Raw genomic sequence first — 27,969 nt, forward strand, 5'->3', positions numbered from 1 at the left:
AAGGAGTAAGGACTTTCACAAATAACTTCTCTGCGTTCCGGACCTATGAAGATCTGGAGTAGAACAGGGCTTCAGCAAGCAATGCTTGCCATAAAAGGTGACTATGCTTGTCGTAAGAGGCGACTAACGGGATCGGGTGGCCAGACTCGCTAACTTGATTGCCACATCGGTTCCCGATTGTGCAGGTCGATGGTCATGCTGTTGATCACTGGACTGTCTGGTCGAAAATTGATTATCTACAAACCGCCGCCATGTTGCTGGAATATTGCTGAGTGTGACATAGAACTAAACTCACTAAATTAAACTGAAATTATTTGTCATTGTATTTTCATTTGAATTTTAACCATATGCTTGCAAAATAAAGAAAACAAGCAAATGAAAATATTTTCGTCCACGAGCGAGGTTAGTCGAATTAAGACAGGAGTGATACTTATAAACACACTTTCATTCATTTACAACCTCTAAAACAATAAAAAAAATCTATGTATTTGGAGTGGAAGTGCAGATTCTTGTAGTTAGCGGAATTACGTCAAAATGAGTTGAATTTTGTGCTATATCCTCACTCAGTTACAACCTCCAAACCACAGGAAAAGATGTATTTTGAGTAAAAGTAATTATTCTCGTATATTTTTTAAAATCCCATGGAATTCTCAAAATTAAATCAGATCAGTTGGATTTTGTGTCACGATACTCGTAAAGCCACTTTCATTCATTTACATCCTTCAAAACATTGGAAAAGATGTATTTGGAGTAAAAGGAAATATTCTCGCCCATGGGCGAGATTGTTTTTAAATCGCTCTAAATTAGCAGAATGAAGTCAAAATGAGTTGGATGTCGTGTCATGATACTTATAAATATGCTTGCATTCATTTACAAACTGCAAAACATGTAAAAAGATCTATTTTGAGTGAAAAAATATTTTCTCGCCCATGGGCCAAAATGTTTTTCGCCCATGGGCGAGAGTTTTTAAAATCGCTCTCAATTAGCGGAATTAAGTCATATGAGTTGAAATTTCTGTCATGATGCTCATAAATGTACTTTCATTCATTTACATCCTCCAAAACACGTGAAAACATATATTTGGGGTAAAAGGCAATGTTCTCGCCCATGGGCCAAAATGTTTTTCACCCATGGGCGAGATTTTTAAACATCGCTCTAAATTAACGGAATTAAGTCAAAATAATTTGAAATTTGTATTATGATACTTATGAACATACTTTCACTCATTTACAACACCCAAAATATGCAAAAAAATGTAATTTGAGTAAAAGTGAATATTCTCACCCATGGGCCAAATGATATTTTTAAATCGCTCTAAATTATCAGAATTAAGTCACAATAAGCTAATTTTCGTGTCACGACACTAATAAATATACTTACATTTATTTACAAACTGCAAAACATGGGAAAAATATGTATTTTCAGTGAAAGTAAATATTCTCGTCCATGGGCCAATATGTTTTTCACCCATGGGCGAGATTTTTTAAAATCGCTGTCAGTTAGCGGAGTCAAGTCAAATCGAGCTGAAATTTGAGTCATGATACTTATTAACATTTTTTCATTCATTTACAACCTCCAAAACATTTATTCTGGACGAAATTAAACACTCTCGCCCATGGGCCTGCCCATGGGCCTGTCTATGGGTCGCTGTTCGACTTTAAATTTTCAGTTTTCGAAAACAATTTTTTTCAATTTTTCATCCTTAGCACATATTCATAATAGCTGCATGTTTATTTTTGCTAAATCTCTTGTGAGAGAGCGGTCACAGTGCGGAGAGTTTCTGGACTATTGTGAGTCCAGAATTAAATTGTGACGTGTTAATTAGATTTACAGAAAGACAGAGATGTACATGAATATACAATCAACCAATGAGAAGAGATCAAATAGAAAGCATTGATAAATAACAAGGCGATAAGAACACAGCAGAGTGATATACATCTAATTAAATGACAACAAAGGCGTCTTTTGTGACGTGAAAGGAACTAAGAAGGCATACACTCTCATCTCTATTAATCTCTGGGCGTAATCACCTGATGCTGATGGCGTCTGGTATTTCCCGTTTTGTAAGTGTAAATCTACCACTAAATTGTCTCATGTCAGCTTTTGATGTCATGATATCACCAATCCTTACATGCGGATCCGAAATATGGAGACATGAGAAACTAGAACTTATTGAAAGTGTCCATTTAAAGTTTCTACAAACTGCACCCGGCCTTAGAAAATCCACCCAAAACTTTATGGTTTATGGCGAATTAGGTAGAACTCCTTTATATATAAGAATCTATGTCAATATGTTGTCTTTCTGGCACAAACTCGCGTCAACTGAGACGATCAAACTATCTCATGTTTTGTACCAATACATTAGTCATGACTATGAACAACATCCTACTGCATACCCTTGGGTACAGTCCATAAGACATTTATTAGGCAGAATCGGTGTATCCGAAATATATGTAAATCCTTCGGCATATTCTACAGTCCTTAGTTTTAAAAGCAAAACAAATCCTTACAGATCAGATTATTCAAAAATGGCAAGAAGATAAACGTTCCAGTTCTATGGGATTCTATTATCAATACTTTAAAAAACACTGTCCTTTGAAAAATATCTTTTATTTCCAAAATCTGTACACATCCCTATTTTGAAATTTAGAACCTCAAACTAAACCTTGCAGTCGAAACTGGAAGACGGCAGAAAATACCGAGAGAAGAAAGAATATGTAGATTATGCAACTGCAACTTAGCTGGTGACGAATTCCATTATCTCATTATCTTTTTAAATGTATGTTGCTTAATTCTTATAGACGATTATTTATCTACCCCACCCCCCACCCCCCCCTACCGCAAAAAAATTAAAAATATCACATTTGGGCCAATTTATTATCTCTTAGCAAGTGTCACCTGTCAGCTTTAAACTTAGCAAATGTTTATCACATTTGATCCCTCACTTGTATGAATTGTTACGTAATTAACTCATCATCATGGCGCATGCGTACATTTATATTGTTAATATTGTATACTCTTTGCTCTTGTACCACCAATGGTGGTTTTATGAGAATAAAGAAGGTGAAGTTGTTGTCGGCTACAGATGCTCTGTGGCAGAGGAGACGGTACCTTGGAAAGACATTACGCACCTTGGGTATACGAATCAAGACATCTCTTGAAAACGTCGACAACAAAAATGCCATTTCAGAGCATATAAATAACAAACCCACCCACTCCAATGGCTGGCACCAGACTAGCATCTTGGCTACCAATGTTCATGATTCGCGTAAACGCAAAAGACTGAAGCCTTAAACATCAGGAGAATCAGCTTCCTGTAGATTCCGGTCTATAATCACCCGATGAAGAGACAATGAGTTGCCCGAAAAAGACGTGCTATACGATAAAGAAGAAGTTGTCATCCATATACTCGCCTTATATATTCGCCAACTTCTGAACGCCTCTCAAGAATTTCGACTACATTCAGTTTGATAAGATAGTGCAGCTAATGATAGTCAGACTCGGTTGTGTCGCGGTTGTAGACAGGGTCGTATTTAACTTTTCTTAATAGGGGTCACTATCAACAGACCGATTTCGACTATCCACGTGCGAGGGCGCGAAGCAGCCGATGATAGAGGGGCATGCTCCCCTATGGAATTTTTTTAGATTATATGCGCTCAGATGAAATGGCCTGCTTTCTGAAGTTAAAATGACTCAATTTACATAATCTCCACTTTTCATAAACTGGTATTTCTTTTCATGCTGCCTGTTTAGGCTAAAATGTTTCCTGTTTTAAAAATGTTTCTTTGCTCAAAACTATAGCATCTGTACATAATGTTCTGACCTAAACCTTCCTAATGCTATTTATGTGTGGACATATCTGTGCATATTTTGTTTTGATTAAGTATTGATGTACAATAGTTTCAATATTAATTTTAGCGTTGTTTGTTTGCGTTTTGTTATTCTTTGTATTTATTTCATTTCAGAAGGTGTACAACTGACAGGCCTGACATTGCACGAGAATGTTACATCTTATACATGAGTTTTCATGTGGATTGGATTCAATCTTTTTTTTCTAATGAAATCTTTTGTTTTGCACAATATGCCTTCAGTCTATAGAGTTCCGATTGGTTCATGTCATTTCATTTACTGATGGCTGTTATTATCATATGTAATTGGGTGTATCCTTCTGTTATCCTGCACTCTTTGCGTCATTACTTGAGATGCAAATTTCAGAGCTGCGGTAAGGGTAACGAGTGTTATATCAATACTCGGATGTACAAAATGTAATCTGTAAATACGTCAAGGGATAAATTTATCCGAGAACACGCAAAATACAGAGATTCGACTCAGTGAATTTGTCTCTGGTTGAACAAAGAGTTTGAATTTGATATATTGTGTACGTGTACATTTCCGCACTGGATCACGGTCAGTCGTAAGCTTTAGTGGCTTCATTAGCATGTGCGTGTGCAACAACTATAAATATTTAACTGTAAATATTTGCTGATGGAGAGTAGGGGAGAGAGAGTGTGAAAGAGAAAAAACAAGCGTCATAAAGACAGAGAGATGGGGGAGGAAAATAGGAAAAGGATGTCTACCTTTGGCGATATGTTATTTTGATATTTTAAACCGAAGCGAGGGAAAAGTGTTGCCCAACCTTTACTCGCTTCGCTCGCACATAGAAAGATAGATTCTAGTTTCATGTGTCTGTTTGTTTTCGGTGTAGCAACTCTATTTGAGCTACAGCTATAAAGAAATCAACGATCAAATCAAATATTCCGGGCACACAAAACGTTTTAGTGGTTTTTTTTTCCAGATATTTGACCGAAAGACAACTGCAGGACACCGACGACGTATTCGAATTTGTAGTGCTGGTTCGATGAAGGAGTCGTTGTGACAATGGACTACACTAACCACAGAGACGTGGACAAGGGCTGGGCCTGGGTGGTGCTTGTGGCCACGTCGCTGGGTCAGGTGATCACGGGCGTGGTGGTTCTTTCCACGGGATACTTCCAAACAGAGTTCCTGAAGCACTTCCCTGGCAGTAACAGCTCCATTAGCTTCATCTCCTCGATATTCATGTCGCTGCAGCTGACAATGGGTAAAGCAAGACTCGTCATCATGTCCTGGATGTACACCAGAACAAGATAAGGTTCATCTCCCTAAATCTCTAATGTCAAAATAATTTTCAGGATAATTGGATTCGGGCAATGCTCAAAATGACCCATGTTTGTTTTCGTCCTGGTGTGTTTTCATGGGATGTTTTAGAGAATTTTACTCTGTGTGTGTTTTGGCGTAAGGAAGGACGTGTTTCATTTGTACATACTGCGTTTCATGTTAACCCAGGTCCTGCCGCAAGCCTGTTGTGTAACGTGTTCGGCATCAGAGCTGCTATGATGGCCGGAAGCATCATGCTGTCTCTCGGTCTCTTCCTCAGCAGCTTTGCAACAAACCCGTTACATCTTGTGGCTACGTACAGTCTCATGTCAGGTGTGTTGAACTCTAAACGTTGCGATATATCCGACCACGTTCAAGCCAAAATACAAAGGCGGCTGAATCACTTTCATCCTCCTTTGCTTCTACATGAGACTCGTTTCAAATAAAGCCAAAACTTTATCAGATACAAAGTGAAGCGACATTTTGTTTTAGCTCAAATGAGAAACGGTCACGGACAACATTATACAAAATCGTTTTCACAAATGCTGACGTTGATTTCATTCACTGCGTAGTTTTGACACTGTAACTTTGTATTCACAGGAACAGGATTCGGGATAGCCTACACTCCCATAAACGTTATCTTGGGCCACTATTTTTGCAAGAAACGGGTTCTGGCTAACGGAATAGCTAGTGCGTCATGTGGCATCGGTTTTGCTTGTGGTGGCTATCTGGTTGTCTGGATGCTTGAGGGATGGGGGTGGAGAATTGCCATGGCATCGGTAGCATGTTTAACATGTCAGTTTTGCATCATTGGCAGTGTGTTCTTCCCCACCAAACCACAGAGAACTCGGTTTCCCTGTTGTACAAAAAGGTGCCTTGAGAACAAAACGTCCTTGCAGTCCCACCTCTGGTTTCTCGGCCATCCCTATTGGTGGATCATGTGTGTCAACTACGGTCTGCAGATGGTAGGACTAGGAATACAGCTGGTACACTTTCCTTCATATGCAGAATCATGCGGGGTGCCGCTGCGTGACATTCCGTCTTTGGGGACAGCGTTCGGAGTTACAATGATCTTTTCGCGGTTACTTGGAGGTTTTTGTTGCAATGACGACAGCGTGGACTTGTTGATGTTCATGTTTGCAACACAAGGTCTGTCAGGAGTATTCATTGTGTTTATGCCTTTTCATGCGAATTCCTTCACAGAGCTGACGGTATACACAGTCTTGATGGTTCTATTCAATGCAGCGTCGTTTGTCCCCGTGTCACCATTGGTTGTCAGACTGTTCGGAGTGGAGAGGCTCGCAACAGTATTCGGGTGGATCATGTTATGGGGAGGACTAGGATACCTCGTAGGACCTGTTATAGCAGGTACATAGTGTGTATACATATTCCATCCGCTGACATTATTATGTATTTGCTTATCCTATCCAGCGAATCTATGCACTTAAAATGAGCACTTGTTGACGAACATTACAGAAAACCACATCTGTTGCCATGTATCAATTAGTAGGACACTTACTCTTGCTTTGTCCCAGTCTAATAATTGATCTGAACATAAACCTTCAGTTACAATCGTTGGTCACGAGGGATTCTGCACGAGAATACCCTTTCCATATTCTCAACGTCTCTTGTCTGTTGTATGACAAGGAATGTATGTTGAAGTAAACGAGGATACCATGTACGTTGTTCAGACACTTGTCATGGATGGATGAGTTATGTCATGGCTGGGCGATATTCCATCCTGCAATAACGTTGTTCATGCAGCACATGTAACGTTTAAGCCTGTTGTTTCATTAACTGTTCCGAGTGAAAAGCAAGCCTCTTAATTAATTGTCTGTTTCACATGGGTGTCTTCCCGTTATGAGTACTCCCAGTTTGGCTACTCTTAGCAATAAACCCATAAGAGGGGGATCCCATTCTAATGAGTACAAGCCAAGTGAATCGGGGATCATGTGATCATTTATTGGTTGTTTTGAAATTTGGAAATAACTTCTCTACTCGGATTGATAATTTGTAACTTAAAGAGCAGGTTGTTTGTTTTGAAAACTGGACATAATCCTTTCAACTTCCGATGACACCTATGAGAAACATCCATGTGTTTATATGGTCATAATAGAGGAGACGCTTTTCACTACCTTATTACATGTCGGGACTATTAACATTTAAGAACAACTGTGTTCTTTATCTTCAAGGATACGATCAAGTAACAGTGCATTGAATAGGTCAACAAACAGTGACATTCTCAACTTAAAATGTATTACACCAGTTCATTTCCAGTGATTATCATCTCTCTGTATATATCCAATGTAAAACAGGCTTTTTATAACTTGATTTTCTGTAGCAGCTCATATCGTTGCCAGGCTTAACTAACACCGTAACGAACATATTTAGTCCAACAGTCCGTGCCGTTTGTGCTGCCCATAGTTCAACATATTATACAGCACTGAAACGTCGGTTAGTTAATTCACTTACTACACAGTGCAGATGGAGGGAAGAGAGCATGTGTATTGGACGGGTAGTCACACTCGGGGGAATCATATTGGGAATGAACCTTTGCATAATTTTTTGTGAAAAACGTTTGTGATGTTACATATTGCAAAGACGTAAAAATCACATATTTCACACTTGCCAAATTAATTTCTCTTGAGAGTCTTAGTTCAAAGGGTCGCACGTAATTTTAGTGATGGATGTGCTACTGTTACTAGGATCAAAATGTTGTCGGAGTTGTACAGTATCAACTCTTGGCTTGTTCTGGATGCCGTTATCGTCAGTTTCTGTTCATCGATATAATGACAGCGTTAACAAACTAGCATTTTTGATGCACTTGGAATCTCCCCATGAACATGAGCTTTTCTTTCAGGGCGTATCTTTGACGTATCGTCTTCATATGCAATGGGATTCCATGTAGGAGGTGAGTAATGAAGTGACACCTGGCCAGTCACCAAAACGTTCAAAGATGATTGTTACATCAGCGGACGGGATTAAAGTGTTAACACGTTTTCATATCCTATGACAGTGTTATTTTTTTATATAATTGTTTAATATTTGCTTTGTATTCTTGTGATGTCTTTAATAGCAATAACAGATTAAACAAAAACTTTAGCATCTACCCTTTCTCATTTCAGGATTCGTTATGATAAGCAGTGCCTTTCTGTTACTGTTGATTCCGATCGTAGAAAGCAAGCACAATGTTACGGGTGCGGAAAGGCAAGACCATCAACGGGACCCGATACACGTTGAAAAATGTATTACAACAGAAAATACCGTGGAGTCTGAATCTGAGTAGACAATCCAGCGCTATGGAACAACGACTCACTCCCATACAAAGCCGGCTATTTTGACCACCCGATTCATTAACGGTCACATGCAACGTAAAACACAACTTTGCAAAATCTTATACCTTTCGGTATGCCCTTTCCAAAACAAATCATCAAAAATGCCAATTCGACCAATAAAGATGAAAAACCGCGATGAAAAAAGCCCGAGAAATCGGAGTTCAAAGTTTCCCCCTGCGCTGGGGGAAAAAGTGGTTTCAACAGCTATGCTACGTTGCGCTCATAACGCATGCGCATTGAATAGGTTCGTAGTATGCCTACACGGAGTGTGAGGTCGTGAGCAGTGGCTTAATCTTGGTTGTGTACACAAACAAGAAAATAACCTACTCGTTACATGAAAAAAAAATCATGTTGGTAAGCAAACTCTGTCACAGAAAAAAATAATGTCTGGTTTATTGACACCTATATGACTGCTTGCCTGTTTGCTAATGACAATATGCAATGCACATCTTCACTCATTGACCACATGCAATGTGAAATTAACACCAATCGGATTTATAAGAGCCGGCTAAGCGGATTGGCAAATGAACCAGTGGACAGTGAAAAGGCTGCGTTACACTTTAGTGCGCAAGCACCGGCTCTGACTAGGTTCGGTATCGCGACTGCCTCGTTTCCAAGCAGTTTTACCAAGTACAAAATATTGCACTTTGATTGACGATTATACGCTTATAGGTTAGATTGTTTGTTGTTATTTTTTAATAAGCAATTCATTTTATATATCACGAATCAGTGATAACTGTGTTATAATTATGTTTGATTGTTTTGGTTGCATGTGACCTTTAAAACTAATTCTTACCTGGAATTCTATTGGGTTCCTTTTGATTAGTACTGATGAGCTTGGGACACATTTTACTACCTTTTGGCAGTCGTCGCAAGGTATTTGATCTCTCTTCTCCAGCATGCACTGTACGTGCTGCATCATGTACAGCGGTGTGGAGTGACGAGATGAGCTACCTAGTTGGATGGAATTTTAAGACGGATGACTTGTTTGAATGTGTCGCGAAGAGAGGTTGTTATGCCGTTAATAAAACGATTACAACGATCTTCTAAAAGGTCTTACCTCCTTACAAGATGGAAAATGTTTAAGCAATCGGGACAAGCAGGTAGGGGCATGTTGCAATCATATTGGTGTGCATCTGTGGTGTGCACGCACAGTAAGCTGGTAAAGCTGCTAACATCTGTGGTGTGCACGCACAGTAAGCTGGTAAAGTTGCTAACATCTGTGGTGTGCACGTACAGTAAGCTGGTAAAGCTGTTAACATCTGTGATGTGCACGCACAGTAAGCTGGTAAAGCTGCTAACAACTGTGGTGTGCACGCACAGTAAGCTGGTAAAGCCGCTAACATCTGTGGTGTGCACGTACAGTAAGCTGGTAAAGCTGCTAACATCTGTGGTGTGCACGCACAGTAAGCTGGTAAAGCTGCTAACAACTGTGGTGTGCACGCACAGTAAGCTGGTAAAGTTGCTAACATCTGTGGTGTGCACGTACAGTAAGCTGGTAAAGCTGTTAACATCTGTGATGTGCACGCACAGTAAGCTGGTAAAGCTGCTAACATCTGTGGTGTGCACGCACAGTAAGCTGGTAAAGCCGCTAACATCTGTGGTGTGCACGTACAGTAAGCTGGTAAAGCTGCTAACATCTGTGGTGTGCACGCACAGTAAGCTGGTAAAGCTGCTAACAACTGTGGTGTGCACGCACAGTAAGCTGGTAAAGCTGCATGTTATTGTATCTGTAAGATCATGTCTTCGCTACAAGAAAACACAAAACGATTTCCCGTCAACCATTTGACAACTGGTATGACACAAAGCACATATCATCTGATGTGTATGTGATGAGACGAAAACGTGTATTTGTACGTGGGAACGTTTGGACAGCAAGTGTAAAGGTCGCGTTTGGATAAGTACATGCAAAGCTGCTTCCAACTCATATAGATTTTGAACAGGTCCCAAATATGCTGAAGACGGTCCAGGTCTGGATTCATGATGGGCCTCGGGAGGTCAGTCACTGCATTATTCTGACATTCACTGAACGAGAAAGGTGTGGCCTAGCGTTGTCATAAACACAGGTCGTGTAGCAAGAGGATGATAATCAAAATAGGAAACAACAAATGAATGCAATCTTTCCAGGATATACTAATCACTCATTCAGTTCCCAAGTATTATTATCAAGTTAAGTGTGTCATCGTGGGAGAGTCGGCCCCTTATAATCACAGAACTTCCACCAAGGTCAACAGTTAGTTGATTTTCTTTCTGTAGCAAATGCCGTATTTCATTGCCTGCAAACTCTCAAGTTTGTGTCAGTTACGTGAAGAAGGAATCGGCTTTCATTAGACCTTAGATTCTACGGTAAACACCCAGCCAAACGTACGTGCTTGTTTGTGATAATCACTCAGTAGAGGACGTTTGATGGCCCTTCGAAAGTTGTACACGGCACTTCTACGGCAATTCCAGACTGTTCTTGTAGATACCCTGAGAGACCAGATGAAAGACTACTCTGATGATTGACAGAGGACGTTGGATGATCCTTCCACTCGGCTCTCCAAGGATTATTCAGATTATTTAATGAAGTTTTGAATATTTTTATGAGTTGTTGAATTCAAACCCATTTATGGTTGTGTTGACCAAAGTATTTGTAGAAGTGCAAACAGATTTGCATTATTGTTATGACGTCTGATTGACTACTCGTAGTGCTTTTGTAGCTGGGATTCGAACGGTGGACCCTCCGATCCGAAGTCGGACGCCTTGTCCACATGACCAAAGAGGTTAACCCCCGTCAGCAAGCTGACAAGGTAAGGATGTCATCTTTGGGATGACTCCACGCCCTGCTACACTTTCATCTTATATGATTAAACTTGTTGATGAAAAATGTGTGCAGATAGTCATGTACTGGTACATGTTTAAGTACTATTTGTTTCCCCACAGTCTCAATACCGTCAAGGTAACAATGAGGTAATCAGCATAAAATCAGCTGTTTTTGTAGCCATTTTGTTTTTCGTTTTTATGGGTCAATTTTGTTTTCTTATTTGCATCCTCTTTATCCACCACAACTTGTCTATAGCGGCCATTTTGCTTTTCAATTTTAAGGGTTTGTATCAGCTTGGAATCCTATTCATTCATAATCAGGACACTTTAAATATCTTAAAAAGTGAAGTTTCCGTTTTAAAAAAGCAACAGCCTGCACACCTACCACTTTCAGGCGATTGGGCGGACATTTTGTTTTTCAATTTGGAGGTCTAAAACGCTTTCTACAGCTTGATATCCTATTTTTTCGCGGTCAGCACTCCTTGGATAGATAACATAGCCTGAATACCAAATATTACTAAAATTACTTGAACGGTATTTATTGGAACATTTTGGAACCAATCACATTATAGGCTATCAAAGCATCGCCTACTGGTACCACTTAATGCCCTTCTTTATTGCTGTCATCCAAGCGAATCTGATCACTCAATCCCGTTCTTTGGACAATCATGGGCTGCTGAAGATCAATGCAAACCCGAATCTTCACGGGTTTAAATTTAAATAATAACCAGTGGGCTTAAGGTGAAGAAGACAATGACAGTATACAGGTAGATGAAGAGCCAGTACAATCGCGTCAGGATACATTTCTTCGCACGCTTTATGATTAGGATAAGAATCTTGGAATGTTCCACACCATGTACCTTGACACACTCTTAGCCATAAAACGCCACGAGCATCATTCTCGCAACTCATAATATCTTCCATCAAAGACATCACCACCAGCTGTATATCTGAAACGCAGTGCAAGGTCTTCTGTTCCCAGGGTAGTAGTATAGTATGATCACAACGTGTACATTTCACCCTGCTACATAGCTCTGTTCATTACACTTTGCTTTCGTCATGCTTTCACGTCTTATTAAGGGTTTTCTACAAGAATGCATGACCGCATTAAAACACCCACCCTTCGTTGGCCTTTCCTGCCCTGTGACGTCCTATGTATGCATGAGTCATCCTATCTGATTACGTGACTTGTGTGAGCCAGTCCACATCTGCTCCGGCTGGATCAGGCAAAATGTACACGTTATTACACATACTTTACCACTCAGGGTGGATAGTCGTTGAAACCTAAGCCATATATGGAGATGATGAACTTGATATGTACTGTACAGTTAGTTTGGTAATTTGGGGGGTGCTTATAAAATCCTGCGCTCGAACGGAGGTGTGGTGACAACAAGATGATGCTATACTTGCCACTCTGCCATCAACTGCACAGGGCATTCTCGTGCCAAAACTATGTCTGGAGACTCCGGAAACATTTCACTGATGGTTTCTAGGTTCAGTAAGCAATTCAGTCTGTGTTTCACGTTCTGGCCTGTCCCTCATTGCTCACACCACTATTAATAAACGCAATATACTTTATGAAATTTGCTCCTGAAAACTGGCTGTCATATCTTATGACTGGTTCATCACAAGTCGTTTTAGTCAATGTAGATCGTCATGTTCAATATGGAAATCTTCAAATTATCCGCAAGGCTGTATTTGAAGTTATACCTGTAGGATATTTCGGCTCAGAAACATTGGTCTCCATGTTTGTCATTTCTCCATGTCACCTATGTTTGTCACAAGAACGGACTCAAAGATCACTTGTTAGATCGGAACGATGTGGATCATGGCTCACATTTTCAAACCCTCCTCTATTATGTCATGATTCATTTGAGTAATTAAGCTGCCTTTTTCGTACTTCACCAGATTGGTGACGAGGCAGATACCGTGTGTGTGAAACTAACATACCTATGAATCTTGAGAAAACGCTGGTCCTCTGTCCGTTACCAACTACATATTTCCTTTAATAAAGTGTACTGAAACGTTCAGTAAGGAGCAGATGTTCAGTGAGGGGTGGAGGTGTGCTATGTGCAGACTTACATTTAGATAGAGTATCGGATAGGGCTATGTTACCCATAGTGCATAGTGACTCTGATAACAGCGTAGAAAGAACCTGGTGATTTTGTTAAGTGTATAAATCACAACGTCTCGCATTACAAGCCATGAGAAGTGCAGCAGTGTGTGTGATGGAAGTTAAACGGAAGTTAGACAACTTAGCTGCCCCGTACATACATGTTTACCAAGTAACGGGAACTGATCAACTGTTTTTCAATAATGGTCAACTGTTAATTAATTGGAACATAACCCTGTCAATTCTACATTTTAAGCCAACTGTACATTTATATACATGCATACATTATGAGTTGTTCACTGGTTGTGAGGGGTACATGGGCCTACAACCAAACACCTTGTTAGTTTAGAACTGTTTCAGACACGGTTATTGGTTCATAATAATGAGTACAAGAGTTAGGCAACAGGTCATACACCATTGCCACGAAATACCAGTTCAAACGAATTCCCACTGTTCGGCTTTTCCAGCGAGTACCATAGAGAATGTTACTCGCCTGATTGGCTCAACCGGTCAAAAAAAACGACATTTATGCGTGAGGTAAGATTAATACCATTGTATTAATATGAAACGTATGAGAACGTGTTTGCCTGTATCATAAATTATGGGGGAGAGTGCATACATTAATACATTAAGTCTGTTCTACACTTTCATTAAGTTCTTAATTACTAATAGCACTGCTGTGTCAAACTACACAATATTTATGTTTCGTTTACAATATTTACATAAAGCACATTTACATCCATGTAAAACAATTAATTCACATATCTAAGATTATAGTCAAAATGATAATACCCTGGACAAGTTGTGAGCTGGATTTAAGTTGCTGAGAGATGAATATTATCATCACTGCTCTTTTATGTTGTACTACCACAGTGATCTATGCACTTGGGAACCGACGACATGAGTCAGTCAAGGGGATGAGTTCCACTCAAACCCGTTATTCGCCTCTTGCGAGAAGCGCGGGTTACCGAAGACCTATTCTAGCCGGATCTTCACGGGTCACTGCCATAGAGACACCTTTATAGTGAGTGAGTGACTTTATTTTTGCGCCGCTTTTAGCAATATACCAGCAATATCATGGCGGGGGACACCTGAAATGAGTTTCACACACTGTATCCATGTGGGGAATTGAACCTTGGTCCTCGGCACGACGAACTAAGCTACCCCACCGCCCCACCTTTATAGTTATTTGTGCTAGTTCTTAAATTTTGTGATTTGTAAACGTATTTAATTTAAACTACAATTGTTAATTACATCACATTTCTTTTGTGTGTGTATTTGTTTTGGTTTTTGCTTTGTTGTTTGGTTATTTTTGTTGTTGTTTTTTTATTGTTGTTGTTTTGGGTTTTTTTCGAAGTGGAGTGTGGGTAATGGGGTGTTTGTTTTATTATTACCCATCAACTATCAGCCGATTGACCAGAAAAATATAAGCAAATTATTGACGTTAAACGTTGAGGTCGACCACGAGAGTTAACTGTGTTAACTCCTTTGCAGAATGCATGTTGATGCATTAGAACAAGGCCTCAAAAATTGCATGCATTAACTCACCGTCATTTCTACGTCTGATACAGGCAACGAGGAGGAAGGTCAGTGATGCAAGTGGGGTTGTTGTTGGTGACACCAGATACTGACTTTATGGTCGGTTTTTGCCACTTGCGTGATATGACGTTGCCAACATAACAAAATGAGGGACAGTTTGTGCTTTGTTAGCTTGTCGGATATCCTGTAGTTGGTTTGGTTCCTTTGCCGTTCAGATTAATCTTGATTTTTATTTCCCTGAAGTTCATTTGATCCAGATAATATGTTAAACTGAGGTTTGCATTAGTTCAGTCCTCGCAGTCAGTGGTAACATATTCATATAGTATTCAGGTGCACATATCTGTGCAGCAGCAGACGGCAACATTTTTGCATTTATGGACGTATTAAAGCAAAATCCGATGTGTGTGTGCGCGTGTGCGTGTGCGCGAGCGCGCATTCCCAGTCTGTATATAATACAAATTATGTGTGAGCGTGTGCATTATGCCTTGCTAAAACTAATTTGGAGCTATCTCCGTGGGACCACAGAATGTTTCGTTGAACAAGGTCTAGATAATGGGCAACTTTTTCATATATCCCTTCGACATATATACGAACATATTTATGCAGTTCCGTAGGGACATTTTACTAGACATTGGCCATAGAGAAATTGAGATCACTGGATGAAGCGCCACAGAGCCTTGGAGTATTTTAACAACACCCAGTCAGTGTAGTGATTTTAATGCTTTGGGTTAAATCTTTGGGTTAGTTCTCTAGGTCCTCTAGATTAGTTTTAGTGAGTTTTTTTCAAATCGTTTCTCGTGTATAGGTTGCCGTTTTGGTGGTTCTTGTTCGATTTCAAAGGAACGCTCAAGTGTACCGTCCGTCATAAATGTTCGACGTTGATCATTGTCTCCAGATCGCAACCGTGTTTGAAATCAGTGTCAGTGATGGTCGTTGGAGGATGGATGTGGAAATATATTGTAAAATGGTGAAAAATACAAACCATGAACCGTCAAAGTTGCTTGTGTTCTTTTTTATCCGCACGTGGCCCTTGCCAACCTTACCATCGCAATACCCTGATCTAAAAATGATCCCCTAATTTAGAAAAGTGGGGCACACCTCGCGGGCTAGACACATGTCAATACGCGTCACCTCAACAGGTCATTACGTTCACCTCAACATACATTACTATGGTAACCAAGTCTTGCATTGCAAAATATCTGCCAAGAAAAAAGTACTTGTATCACAAATTCAGTTCGAGATGACTGTGTGTTGAAGTCAAATTGAAAGTTTAAGCTGTCTAAACCTATTAGTGAAATACGGTCATACTCGATTTCGGTTACATAAGTCACGTTCCTACTGACGACAATCATGTTTACAGATGTGAATAAACTATTGTCTTGTCCTATCGTCAGTTTGTGCCATGCGCATTGAAGCTAAACTAACTACAACCATGTTGCGTTGATAAAAATATTCTATATCAGTGTCACATGCTCTACAATAAACTCGTTGATAAAACCTCACCAGATATAATGCACATATTAAAGGTGAGCATCCGACGAACTTCAAGGCCTACGAGACTCTAATTGTTGTCATTAAAATACATACTATATGATTAAAAGGGAATTTAATACGACGAAGCGAGACAGGTCGATCTGTGGAGGCGGGAGAACGCGACTAAGGTTTTATATTTCGTCTACGCCGAAACATTTGATTTATAAGGGAGAAAAGTGACTTGCATAATTCACTTAATGTCGTAAGATAGCTGAGCTGGTTATGTGGTCTGACCTGGATAAAAGTGGGATCTGATCTAATTATTTTCAGACAAAGGTCATGCCTTTAGGGTGAATGCATAGTGAAAAGAGCGAGAACAGCTTGAACTGGTGTGGTTTAAAATCTTGTGTTGTATGCTTGTTTATATGACAGCTATCATTTGTAACCGTACACATGCCTCGCGGATGTTGCATTGTACTGCTTCACTCATACGTCAAATTATGTAAATGATTACATATTTAATCCAGAAGAAATGGTCCAAAGAGTTACTTCCCTTACATCATGAACAGTATCATGCAAGTACTCGACGAGGTCGCCATTATATCACTAAGTAACGGTGGCGCTTAGTGTTGGGGTTGACAGAGAGTTTATGTCATTGTCTCTAATGCCTCTTTAGTACTGAACAGCCCAGTTATTTGGCGGTGGAAACGAAAATCAAATATTTCATTGCATAATCACGAGATGCTCACCAAAGCCATACATTTATCAGTTAACAGTTTATGTCCACCTGTAGATAGCGGAGAGCGGATTCACATTCCTTACCTTTCATGTCTGTAGAACATTGCCGAACTAAATTTCATTGTTAACACTGGGTTTTACAAGACTGACATTTGCTTACACTGTGGTTCATTTTAACTGCTTTGCATATGTGCCAAGATCACAATTATTGTGGTGTATGTTGTATTCTATGTCTGCAGTGTGATAGGTTTTGAGTGAAAACATGCGAGCTACAACAGTAATGTAAGCTGTGAGCGTTTATGTTAGAGTTGTCGATCAATGGGATGGCTGGTTGAGACTCGATAATTCACAGACCGTTAAACAACACGCATCTGCTCGTAAAACAACACGCATCTGCTCGTTAAACAACACAACAAACAAAACATATGTCACTGATCAATGACTCTCTACAGATTGTTAGGATGGGTTAATGTTGTATAACTGTGTCTGTCAGTACAGCTAGGAGTTGCTGTAGAGCACAAGAAAGATACATTTCGCCTCGCCTGTCATTTTGAAGCAGGCTGAACAGCCCCAATGATACAGACTCCGTGGTCTTTTCAGCGACATGACTGCATACATTACAACCATGCAGAAAAAAGGTCACTGGAAGTATACGGAAGGCCTATGCATAAATACATAGTTACTAAACCGCTGTTAAAGATGTATGATTCTCATTACTGCATGCGTTATCAAACCACTAACATGTTATACCTCCGTGTGTGTGCGCGTGCGTGTGCGTGTGCGTGTGCGTGTGCGTGTGTGTGTGTGTGACCTCTGTGCATTCCATCAAAATGCTGTTTTAGATACGTATGGTATTTGAGAGGATTTATACCTACAATGTCCTTCCACGGATCTAAAGGTTATCATGAATATGATTATTCTGAAAGTCATTGTGTAGCCGGTAACACACAACAACAAGGTCACAAGCAACAAGCTACCGTTTATTCGCTACTTTTATGCGTGTGTAAGCCAACCGGAACCACTGTAAAGCCAAAGTGACCCAGAGTCGGTGATCGCACAGTTCTGGTTCACGTGGTCACCACTCTGTCACTTAGTGCAGTGCAGTGCGGCAACGACTGTTGGGCAACATCCAGTTTGCGTGGCTTGAGTTGTGAACACACAGCTGTTGATGACTGCACGTCGCGTCTCAGCTGGTAGCATAGCTGCAACTGGTCATCAAGACTTGTCCATTCACGGGCAAACGACGTCAGATGTTATTTGGACCAAGGGCTAAACGTAAATTTCAGGCAACACCGACAAGCTTCTATTCTGCATGTCAAGGTAAGATTGACTAGCGTTAGAAGCTGCTGCTCTGTATGCTAAGTCCATCGTGTATCAACCGTATTGTAAAATATCAAGTTAGAGTGTGCAACAGTCCACCCATATCACGGCTGAGGGCCACCTGATATGACTTCATTGTAAGTGAAGAGTGATCGCTTTACCCACTTCAGGGGCGGATACAGCTTTTTGAGAAATAGGGGACATACCGTTGAGAAAGAGGGCTACACGCTTCAGTTTCACGAGAGGTTCATTGTACATTTGACAAGCTGACAGTACAAAAGGAGTATAGGAGTATGTGTGTTGGTGGTGGTGGTGTGTGTGTGTGTGTGTGCGCGCGCACCCTTTTCACCGCACGAAATATTACTGACTGACCTGAAAAGGGCATGGGTGGTGGTGGTGATGTGCGCGCGTGTGTGTGTGTGTGTATGTGTGTGTGAGCGCGCGCGCGTGTGTGTGTGTGTGTGGGGGGGGGGGGGCACCCATTTCACCGCACAAAATATTACTGACTTACCTGAAAACGGCAACAAGGACCCTATTCCAGGCGCGTCTGTCTGCGAGTGTTTTAGTGATGCTTGCTATCGCCACGCATCTCACAATGCACCTCAAGCTACAAAAAGACCAGCATCATTTGTGATCACTCTCTGGCGACGGATGCTCGTTCCATGGCCCCATTTCGGAAGTTAAGTTCTGTTGCTGAGATGTAGATATTGCCATCGGTGTGCCCAAAATCACTGCTGTTGTTTTATGTCTGATTTTGTGCAGCCACGCTAATTTATGCTGACAAAGTGATGCACCAGTCGTGATAAGTAGAGATGTGGGAGCTTAATCAATTTTGAATACAAGTTCAGTTATGTTTTTTTTTCGAACTGGTGTCCATTAGAACTGTCTCAATTTGTGCACCCTCACCCCTCACTGAATCTACATGTACGGTGTATAACAGCTGAAACATTAATGTACAGCGGATACACCTGCCTCATTAATTACACTATCCAGCCTGACGATATCGTAAAATAAAATATATAGTGGAAGTTGTCAAAACCGGCATCTGTCCAATCCGGCAAGTTCATCGACATAAAATCTCAGTCCCATCCATGGCTTGTACATTTATCATCAGCTCTATAATCCGGCACATTGTCTTCCACTGTAACATAACACTTACAGCGTGAATGGTTTCCTGAAGTCACAGTGAAACTGACATGAGCGTAACAAGATGTATAATAAATGTGAGCATATTGCCGTGGTTTCATTCTCTGCTTGATCGGCGTGTACTTTCTTCTCGCGTGAAGGACGCCAACCAAACACGCCTTACGTGAATGTGAATGCAGCTCGGAGCTAATATTAACCCTATACATTTCAACGCCTACCTTTGGTAGCCCATTATATTCATGTCTAATTCATCGCACAGATTCTTTATAGTTAATTTGTCTTAGTTTTCAGTGGATGTTCATCTGCGAATGGCATTTATCTAGTATGTATTGTCACAGCAAATATTTCTGCACGCATGATTCAAAACGGCTTGTGCAGATGAAAGAATGCAACGATGCATGTGATAATCGGAATATCATACCGGTGCTGACTGGACACGTCAGCCAACCGTTAAGCTGATACATGGGTGGCATACGTCGTAAAGACGCATTGATCAGCATTCAACAAAAAACAAATTTGGTCCAAACCAGGTGTAAATTTCATCATTTCGAACTCCTCTTGAAATAGATAGTGATCAGTGTACTTAAGGACAAACTATATTCTTGCCATGTGACACCATTCTGCATAAGATAAATTGTGATCAAAACAGTATGCTCGATTGCACCTCGAGGGTTCGCAAAGGTATACCCAGAGACAGATGTGCCTTCATTGTATACCCAGAGACAAATTTATCTTTATTGTATACAGGATGCGTGAAGGTCTCGAGGTAGAATAGGCCTTCAGCAACCCATGCTTGCCATAAAAGGCGACTATGCTTGTCGTAAGAGGCGACTAATGAGTTCGAGTGGTCAGGCTCGACTTGGTTGGCACATGTCATCGGTTCCCAACTACGCAGATCGATGCACATGCTGTTGATCACTGGATTGTCTGGATTCGATGACTTACAGACCGCCATACAGCTGGAATATTGCTGAGTGAGGCGTAAAACTAAATTCACTCACTCACACATTATATAAACAAAGTCAGCGATTGTAGTTTGTACCGATGCTTATTGTCCCATACTAGGTACAAATACCCAGGTCTACAGCAGTACTACTTGTTTTCTAAAATGTACCATATCTTCTAGCTCACACAGGAAGTCAGCATAGCCATTCTTTGCAACATGGGGAAGTGGTGGGGGCGTTACTGTTGTGACGAGAGAATGTTTTCTGTATTTTGTATTGTCATTGATTAAGTGATAGTTATCACTGGGTCACAATGTTAAGAGGTTTGAGGTCGTATTGTGGGTCATTCTTATTATCATATATGTTCAGTGGCAATAATATTTTTCGCGGCAGGTCTTTTTGATAGCGCTTCTGTTATCTGTCCTGGGCAATCTACCTTTTACTTCCTGTTCGAGAAAGTTCCAAGAGAATGGTGGTGCGGGTTATACAACGCCAAATGTTTTCCCATAGACTTCTATAGTAACATTTTAAAACAAATATCCAGGCTATCAACAACCAATCCATGTACATAGGGGCACAGTGTGGCTTTAAACTACAATAAAACACAAACTCTGTCCAGCTTGTCCGACGATTTTTCCCAGCACAGGAAGCGGAACACGTCAACCCTCCATTCCGCACCAAATGTTACCTACTTGAAAATATCGGTGCACACATAAGCATAAGTCATGGTGATAAAGCACTGAATACTGTGGTCAGTTTTAATTACTAGATAGACTTGCTTTTAAAACACATACACATCTTATACTATTTCATCCAATCACAGCTGTCACAGGCCTCTGTCCGTTTGAGTTGTTTCTGTGATTCTGATTCATTATAATAGACCCTGCTGCTGCACTGTGCCCGAATATTTCCGACACTGTGTCTGTGTATATAAATGCTGGTTGTTGTGTTGAGACACACGCGCGGACTTACACTCGGAAATACTGTAGTTGTTTGTCTCAGCCTATCACCGTCTGTTTGTCATCAACATCATATTCAAGACTGATACTCCGTGCCTGACTGCTCTCTCACCGGAAACAAGCTCCATATAGAATATAAAATTTCTTTTGTTGTTGTGATGCCATGAATAATATCATGGACTATCTTTTCAGTTTGCAGTTTGCAGTGGTGTTTATTGACTTGTAAACCTAGCCGATATTGCAATGCATCTGTTAAGCATTGTTACACTTTTTCATTCACTGTTTCACACTGAATTCTGTTGCCAATAGAATTCTTGGTCACCTTGGGTTTTTCAACCTGAGAATGGCATAATAACAATGTCTTACTAACACCTGTTCTTTACGTTTTGGTTTGGTGAGTGACTAAGATTAATGTTATAGAACAAGTGAATGCTAGTTAGTAGTAATGGTGAATAATGTTCCATTGCAACATGTGTACAGATTATTATAAATCTTCACACAACTGTCGCATGCAGTGTTAAAACCAAACCACACTGGTTATATTCCTTCTAGATTGACATTCAGGCACAGTGATGCCAAGATTCTGGTGAATTACCATTTTATATTTGTGACCCATTACCTTAGACTGTATTGTGATTCATTCATTCATTCATTCATTCATTCATTGTGATTCATTGTAACTTGCTCCTTGTTTGCTCAATACATAATTGAATATTGTAGACATGTCTGTGTTATATCTTGCTAGTTCAATGAGGATTTGTTATACCTTTTGTCACGGCAATTAATTAACCTTAACACTGTGTGTTAATAATAATAATTAATGCCTGACTTTGCACAGTAACTTCATTGATGGTATGTTGACATCCATTGTTTCCTATATTCTCTATATTCCAGAAGCATGGTGACAAACAAGGACATTGACGGTGGTTGGGCATGGGTGGTCCTGGCAGCCACAAGTCTTGGAATGGTTGCTGCGGGTACTGCCGCAGTAGCAACTGGGTTCCTGCAGGTGGAGTTCCTGGACACCTTTTCTCAGAGTACCGGCTACACCAGTCTCGTCACGTCTACGTTTCTGTGTCTGGAGCTGGGCATGGGTAAGCTTCTTTCCGGAATACGAGATAGTAAGGTGAGTTAAACACTGATTCAACCGGTGACTGAGTACCTAAAACAAAACGGGGAAAGCGGTAGATAGGGGAAAGACAGAGGCCTTGAGTTGTTTTTAAGGACAATATCTCACTTCACTCGCAGTGAACTTCAACCGACACAAACACCTGGCCTACATTGAGAGACGTGGTGTTCATGTAAAACTGAATATGGTCCCAAAATAATCGTATGTGTCTACCACATTTGCATCACCTTCTGGTGCCGTATCAGACGCTTTTGTGTCTCTAACCTCACTCGACACTTAAAGATCCGGCTTTCAGCAACACATGTTTGTCGTTAAAGGCGCGTGATCGGGTGGTCAGACATGCTGACTGTTGATCACCGGATTCTTTGGTCCGCAGTAGATTATTTACAGACCACCGCCGTATAGCTGGGGCACTGCTGAGTGCGGTTTAAAGCTAAACTCACTTATTCTGACCTCAATTTACCAAAATGTTCCGCCTGATATGCTTGTATAATTCCACTTTTTAGGACCTTTCTCAAGCGTACTGTGCAACGTGTTTAGCATCAGAGTGGCAGTGATGACGGGAGGCGTCCTGATGTCTCTCGGACTCATCATCGCGAGCTTCAGCAACGACCTCCTTCACCTCCTCTTGGCATTTGGGGCACTCGGAGGTAAAGGCAAAATTCATTTCGTTATTCGCGGACTAAGTGCTACAGCAAGGCTAGATAATGCCAGGACATGATCCGATCTGTCATAGACAAAACCTGTGTCCTTTTCTGACCGCGACAAGCGATAATGGTCCCGAGGGTCTTCTCGAAGCAGGCCGAAATGTACTCGTTAGAAACTGACTTTGCATGATTCTGGTCCCATGAAGGGCGGTCAATTAGTGATAACACCGTGTGCTCGTGAAAGTAATCCGGCATTCGTCACAAATACATTGTATGTACTCGCAGTAGCAATTTAATTTCTCGCGGAAATAACATCTTATATCAGTGAACAAACAACTGTTTTTGAAACTCTTTAAAAATTTCCTGCTAATTCGCTAATCTTGCTGAACCTTGGGGGCAGAGATTGTCAGAGATTTATTTCCTCCATATTGCTGACCTGTTCCAAGGGTAAAAATGATAGGCGAACACAATACATTATGATATGAATGACTTAAACGAATTACATGTATTTTTGTGTCGTTTGCAGGTGCTGGTTTCGGGTTGATATATACGCCACTTAACGTGATACTTGGCCATTATTTTACGCACCGACAACCCTTGGCCAACGGGATCTCCCTCGCTTCGTGTGGTACCGGTCTGGCTGTCGGAGCCTACGTTGCGATCTGGTTGATTGACGGTTATGGATGGCGATTGACTGTGTCAGCATTGGCATGTGTTAGTCTTCAGTTCTGTGTGATCGGATGTTTATATTTCCCGACAAAACATACTAAAGCTACATTGTGCTGTACACGCCGTAGACGGATCCGTGGTCAATGTTGTAAACCGGAAACACGTTTGTGGTTCTTGAAAGATGCAAGATGGTGGATAATGTGCTCAAATTACGGCCTGTTGATGATTGGATATGGCATTCAGATTGTTCACTTCCCAGCATATGCGGAATCAGTGCACATAGACCATGTTCTCCTTCCAGGGTTATATACTACCTATGGCGTTGTGATTTCTATAGCCCGGGTACTGTGTGGAGTTTTGTGTAACGACACTACCGTGGACCTCCAGATGGTGTTTTTCAGTACTCAGGTCTTGGAGGGACTAGTCATTGTGTTTATGCCGTTGTATGCTAAAGACTATGTTGGTGTCCTGGCTTATCAGATACTGGTGTCACTTTTCTATGGCGCTAGCCTGGTCCCGTTAACACCGTTGGTTGTTCAACTGTTTGGAGTTGACAGACTGTCGACAGTGTTTGGTTGGATCATGCTATGGGGAGGTGCAGGTTCTCTTGCTGGCCCTGTCATCGCAGGTAACATTACTGTGGACCCACTGCCGAGGACATTTAGAGGTTTCAGGGACCTCGACACTGACGTTCTGACGCGCATGAACAGCATATTGCTCATACATTTACATATTGTTCATACATTTACATCTACGTTCATACATTTGCATATACGTTCATACATTTACATATACGTTCATACATTTACATATTGTTCATACATTTACATCTACGTTCATACATTTACATCTACGTTCATACATTTACATATTGTTCATACATTTGCATCTACGTTCATACATTTGCATCTACGTTCATACATTTGCATCTACGTTCATACATTTACATCTACGTTCATACATTTAAAGACTGTTACATTTTGACGACCACTACACACTGTAACAATGTATCGCAGCATGCTCTGCATGTTACTATCAGTCTCCGTGGTTTAACGTCGGAATACCCATGGAGACCCAGGTTAGAATTAATGTTCAGTAACTCATGCTTGTTGTAGAAGGCGACGCAAGGGATCGGGTGGTTGGGCTCACTGATTTGTTTGACATATGTCATCGTTTCTCTATCCTGTACATCGTTGGGCATGGCGTCATTGGATTTTCTGGTCCAGGCTCTGTTATTTACAGACCGCCATCATATAGCTGGAATTTTGCTGAGTGCGGCATTGAAGAACAAGTAACAAGAACATCTACCCGAACACCGGAAAGTCGGTGGTATTATCCCCTGGGTGCGTTATAAGGTGCTGCATGTTATCCTGCCTAACACTTTGCATTTATGATACAAGAGCTGCTCAACTAGTGTTCTATTGCGTGGGTATCTTCGCTGGTTAGCACAATAAAGCCGCCACAACACTCGCTAATGCAGGTCGATATGACATATTTCATAAAGGGACGATACACGTGCATGGCCTAGGACAGAAATAACGCTCACTCACTTTCATTGCAGGCTGGTTACATGACGTCACCCTGTCCTACTCGAGCGGGTTTCACGTAGGAGGTAGGAGATTTCACATCTCATGAGGCTAACCATTCGTTTTGTTGACAGACATTTCGAACTGACGTTTTCATATCACCTCGAAACTTCAATCTTTGCTCGCGATATTGATAGAAGTAAATGACAGCCTCTGCCATGAAAAGTGAATACAGATTACTGAACACTTGGGAACCGAATTTTTCTTTGAGAGCGTTCTACCATGAACCTGCTCGTCATTTACAAACCATTGTACAATACATTCCTATTTAGGGTAATGATTTATCTTGAGTGACACAGGAGAAGTGTCAGTAATATCAAGGAAATCATAGTAACAACATGATAATCATCAGTATTTACCTCATAATGAGAATCTGTACCAACATGAAAGTTAATAACCCTACAATACTGAGAAATGATTTACTCATAACCAGGTCATCCAAAAATAGACTATTCTAATTACAACGCTGAATCTTTCCTTTGCTATGATGGCAGTTTTTGAGTTCGATTTTCGGTCTTTACTACTTTCAAACCGCTTAAATAGTAACATTAAATGTTACGTTATAAACATTCTGATCAACAGATCAGTAGTCACTCGCTTTTCATTCTCAACTCCTTGGTGAGTATGCAAGCAAGTGTGCCTTACGGCTCAGTAAATCTTATCGTATCTTATCCTCCCTGGTACCGAGTTACTGCTATAGGAGACTTAATCCCTAGAAACTATAAGGAGCAAGCTTTGCTTCATGGCATCGGATTTTTTACGTGCGTTTTGCGACAAAACTTGCCAAGAGTAACTCAGCTTGAATGTACTACGTCTTTAGAACTATAGTCTGTGCATGATAGTTACTCGGAAACGGTCTTTTCAGACTGCCCATTAATGCACTCAGTTATTCTGCTGTCATGTGGATGCTTCCTTTAACAAGTTAAAAAAACTAAGTTAATGAGCACTTTGCATATGGTCTGATGGCTCCTAGTGCACGATTTCTGAGTAAAAGGTGCATCAGATCTTGTGAAATTGGTAACTGACACAGGTTAAATGATTAATTGGTGTTTTATGTTGGTTTTTTTTCAATTAATGGTTATAGGTCCACAATCAAAAGACAATACGTTGTTCAAATAAGAGACAGTTCAATAGTTCATGTTTAGAACTCCCTAATGTTCAGAACGTTGACACTTTGGGTTTGATAAGACAAGGTCAGGTTGAAAAATATTCTTATCTTAAACTCGTCCCATTTTTAATACGTACAATCAGTCCCTGTAAAAAGTGTCCCATCTAGAAACTTTTACCAAACCTAACTTGCTTGAACTCGCTGTACTGACTATGGTGTTTCATGTACCATTTGTTTGGCAATCATTTGAATGACTGGGGATTGATACAAATATATCCTGTTTAGCCTACCACGTATCACTTTGTCTGATCTATCAATGAATTGGGACCACTGTGTATGTGCTCAACGTGGAATTTTATCGTATTCTACTTTTCCATCATTACAAATGCATGCTTGCCATGTCTTTTTTCTCTGTCCAAGGTCTCTTCGTGATTGCTGCGGCCCTGCTCATTCTGCTGATACCCGGATGTAAACTTGCGACGTTCGAGTCGCAGGATGAGGATACCGTAGAAACACTTGTACATAAGGAACAGACTGTTAAAAGGCCTTCCTTTGATCTGTGATATACGCCAGTAAACAAGGCTGTCATATATTGTTGTATAGTCGCATATGTCAGAGCTGATAGCCATGTAACTCGATGTCGCTATGTCGGTCCTTGGACATCCTTTATTACTGCGCGGCACATTAGGTGAAGACTTGGTATTCAACCTATACATATCGTACGAGGCGAGTAACAGGATCGGACGGTCGGTTTCGCCGTCCTGCTTGGTACATGTCATCCTGTCGCAAATGTGTAGACCGATGCTGAAGGCGCCGGAATGTGCGGGCTTTACTCAGTTATTACAGATCACTGTCATGTCGTTGGACTATTGCAGGGCGCGGCATTAGATAAAACAATGATTATTGTGCAGCCCCGCAGCAATATTCCATCTGCACCGCGGTGCCAGGGGAACAATAGCAAATAAACAGCGCCACCAAGGAACGATTGGCCAAGTCGCAAACCAAGGCCATTCATACCCGTTATAGGCTCGTATCAGTCATGAAATATACGGGAATGGACAGCCTACGCTATCACTGGTCTCGATCTTTCTGTAACTAAGCTAAACTGCTTAAATATTTGCAGAATTTTAGTATCTTATGGCAAAACACATGATGGGTAGACAGTCCTCTAATATGCTAGTCATGTTGCTTGTTCTAAGACCTCATGATCAGGTTGACCATTTTACAAGGAATCTTTTCTCCTCAACGGACCAAGTGATGAGTATTAAAGAATGCATATAAATTATACAAGGTGAAACTCTTTGTTTTGTTTTCACCAAAGGATT

At 40.8% G+C, this 27,969-nt stretch overlaps 2 protein-coding genes across 3 annotated transcripts; both read left to right on the plus strand.

The window, feature by feature from the left end:
* The first annotated feature begins 2,978 nt into the window (after window positions 1-2,978).
* On the plus strand, window positions 2,979-8,422 carry LOC137274782 (monocarboxylate transporter 12-B-like). The gene is made up of 6 exons (XM_067808116.1): window positions 2,979-3,107; window positions 4,849-5,080; window positions 5,326-5,469; window positions 5,737-6,504; window positions 7,997-8,047; window positions 8,262-8,422. Exons 1-6 carry the CDS (start codon window positions 2,979-2,981, stop codon window positions 8,420-8,422), a joined length of 1,485 nt encoding a protein of 494 aa, XP_067664217.1.
* Window positions 8,423-18,177: 9,755 nt separating this feature from the next.
* Window positions 18,178-27,931, plus strand: LOC137272228 (monocarboxylate transporter 13-like). 2 transcript variants are annotated; one of them, XM_067804588.1, is made up of 6 exons: window positions 18,178-18,456; window positions 22,403-22,599; window positions 23,141-23,284; window positions 23,808-24,578; window positions 25,512-25,562; window positions 27,065-27,931. In XM_067804588.1, exons 1-6 carry the CDS (start codon window positions 18,449-18,451, stop codon window positions 27,205-27,207), a joined length of 1,314 nt encoding a protein of 437 aa, XP_067660689.1. In that variant the 5' UTR covers window positions 18,178-18,448; the 3' UTR covers window positions 27,208-27,931. The 2 variants fall into 2 exon arrangements, with proteins under 2 accessions (XP_067660689.1, XP_067660688.1); XM_067804587.1 differs by having other exon boundaries at window positions 18,224-18,456; window positions 22,400-22,599.
* The last annotated feature ends 38 nt before the right edge of the window (window positions 27,932-27,969 follow it).

This window comes from Haliotis asinina, chromosome 2 (genome assembly GCF_037392515.1).
Source record: "Haliotis asinina isolate JCU_RB_2024 chromosome 2, JCU_Hal_asi_v2, whole genome shotgun sequence".
NCBI lineage: Eukaryota > Metazoa > Mollusca > Gastropoda > Lepetellida > Haliotidae > Haliotis > Haliotis asinina.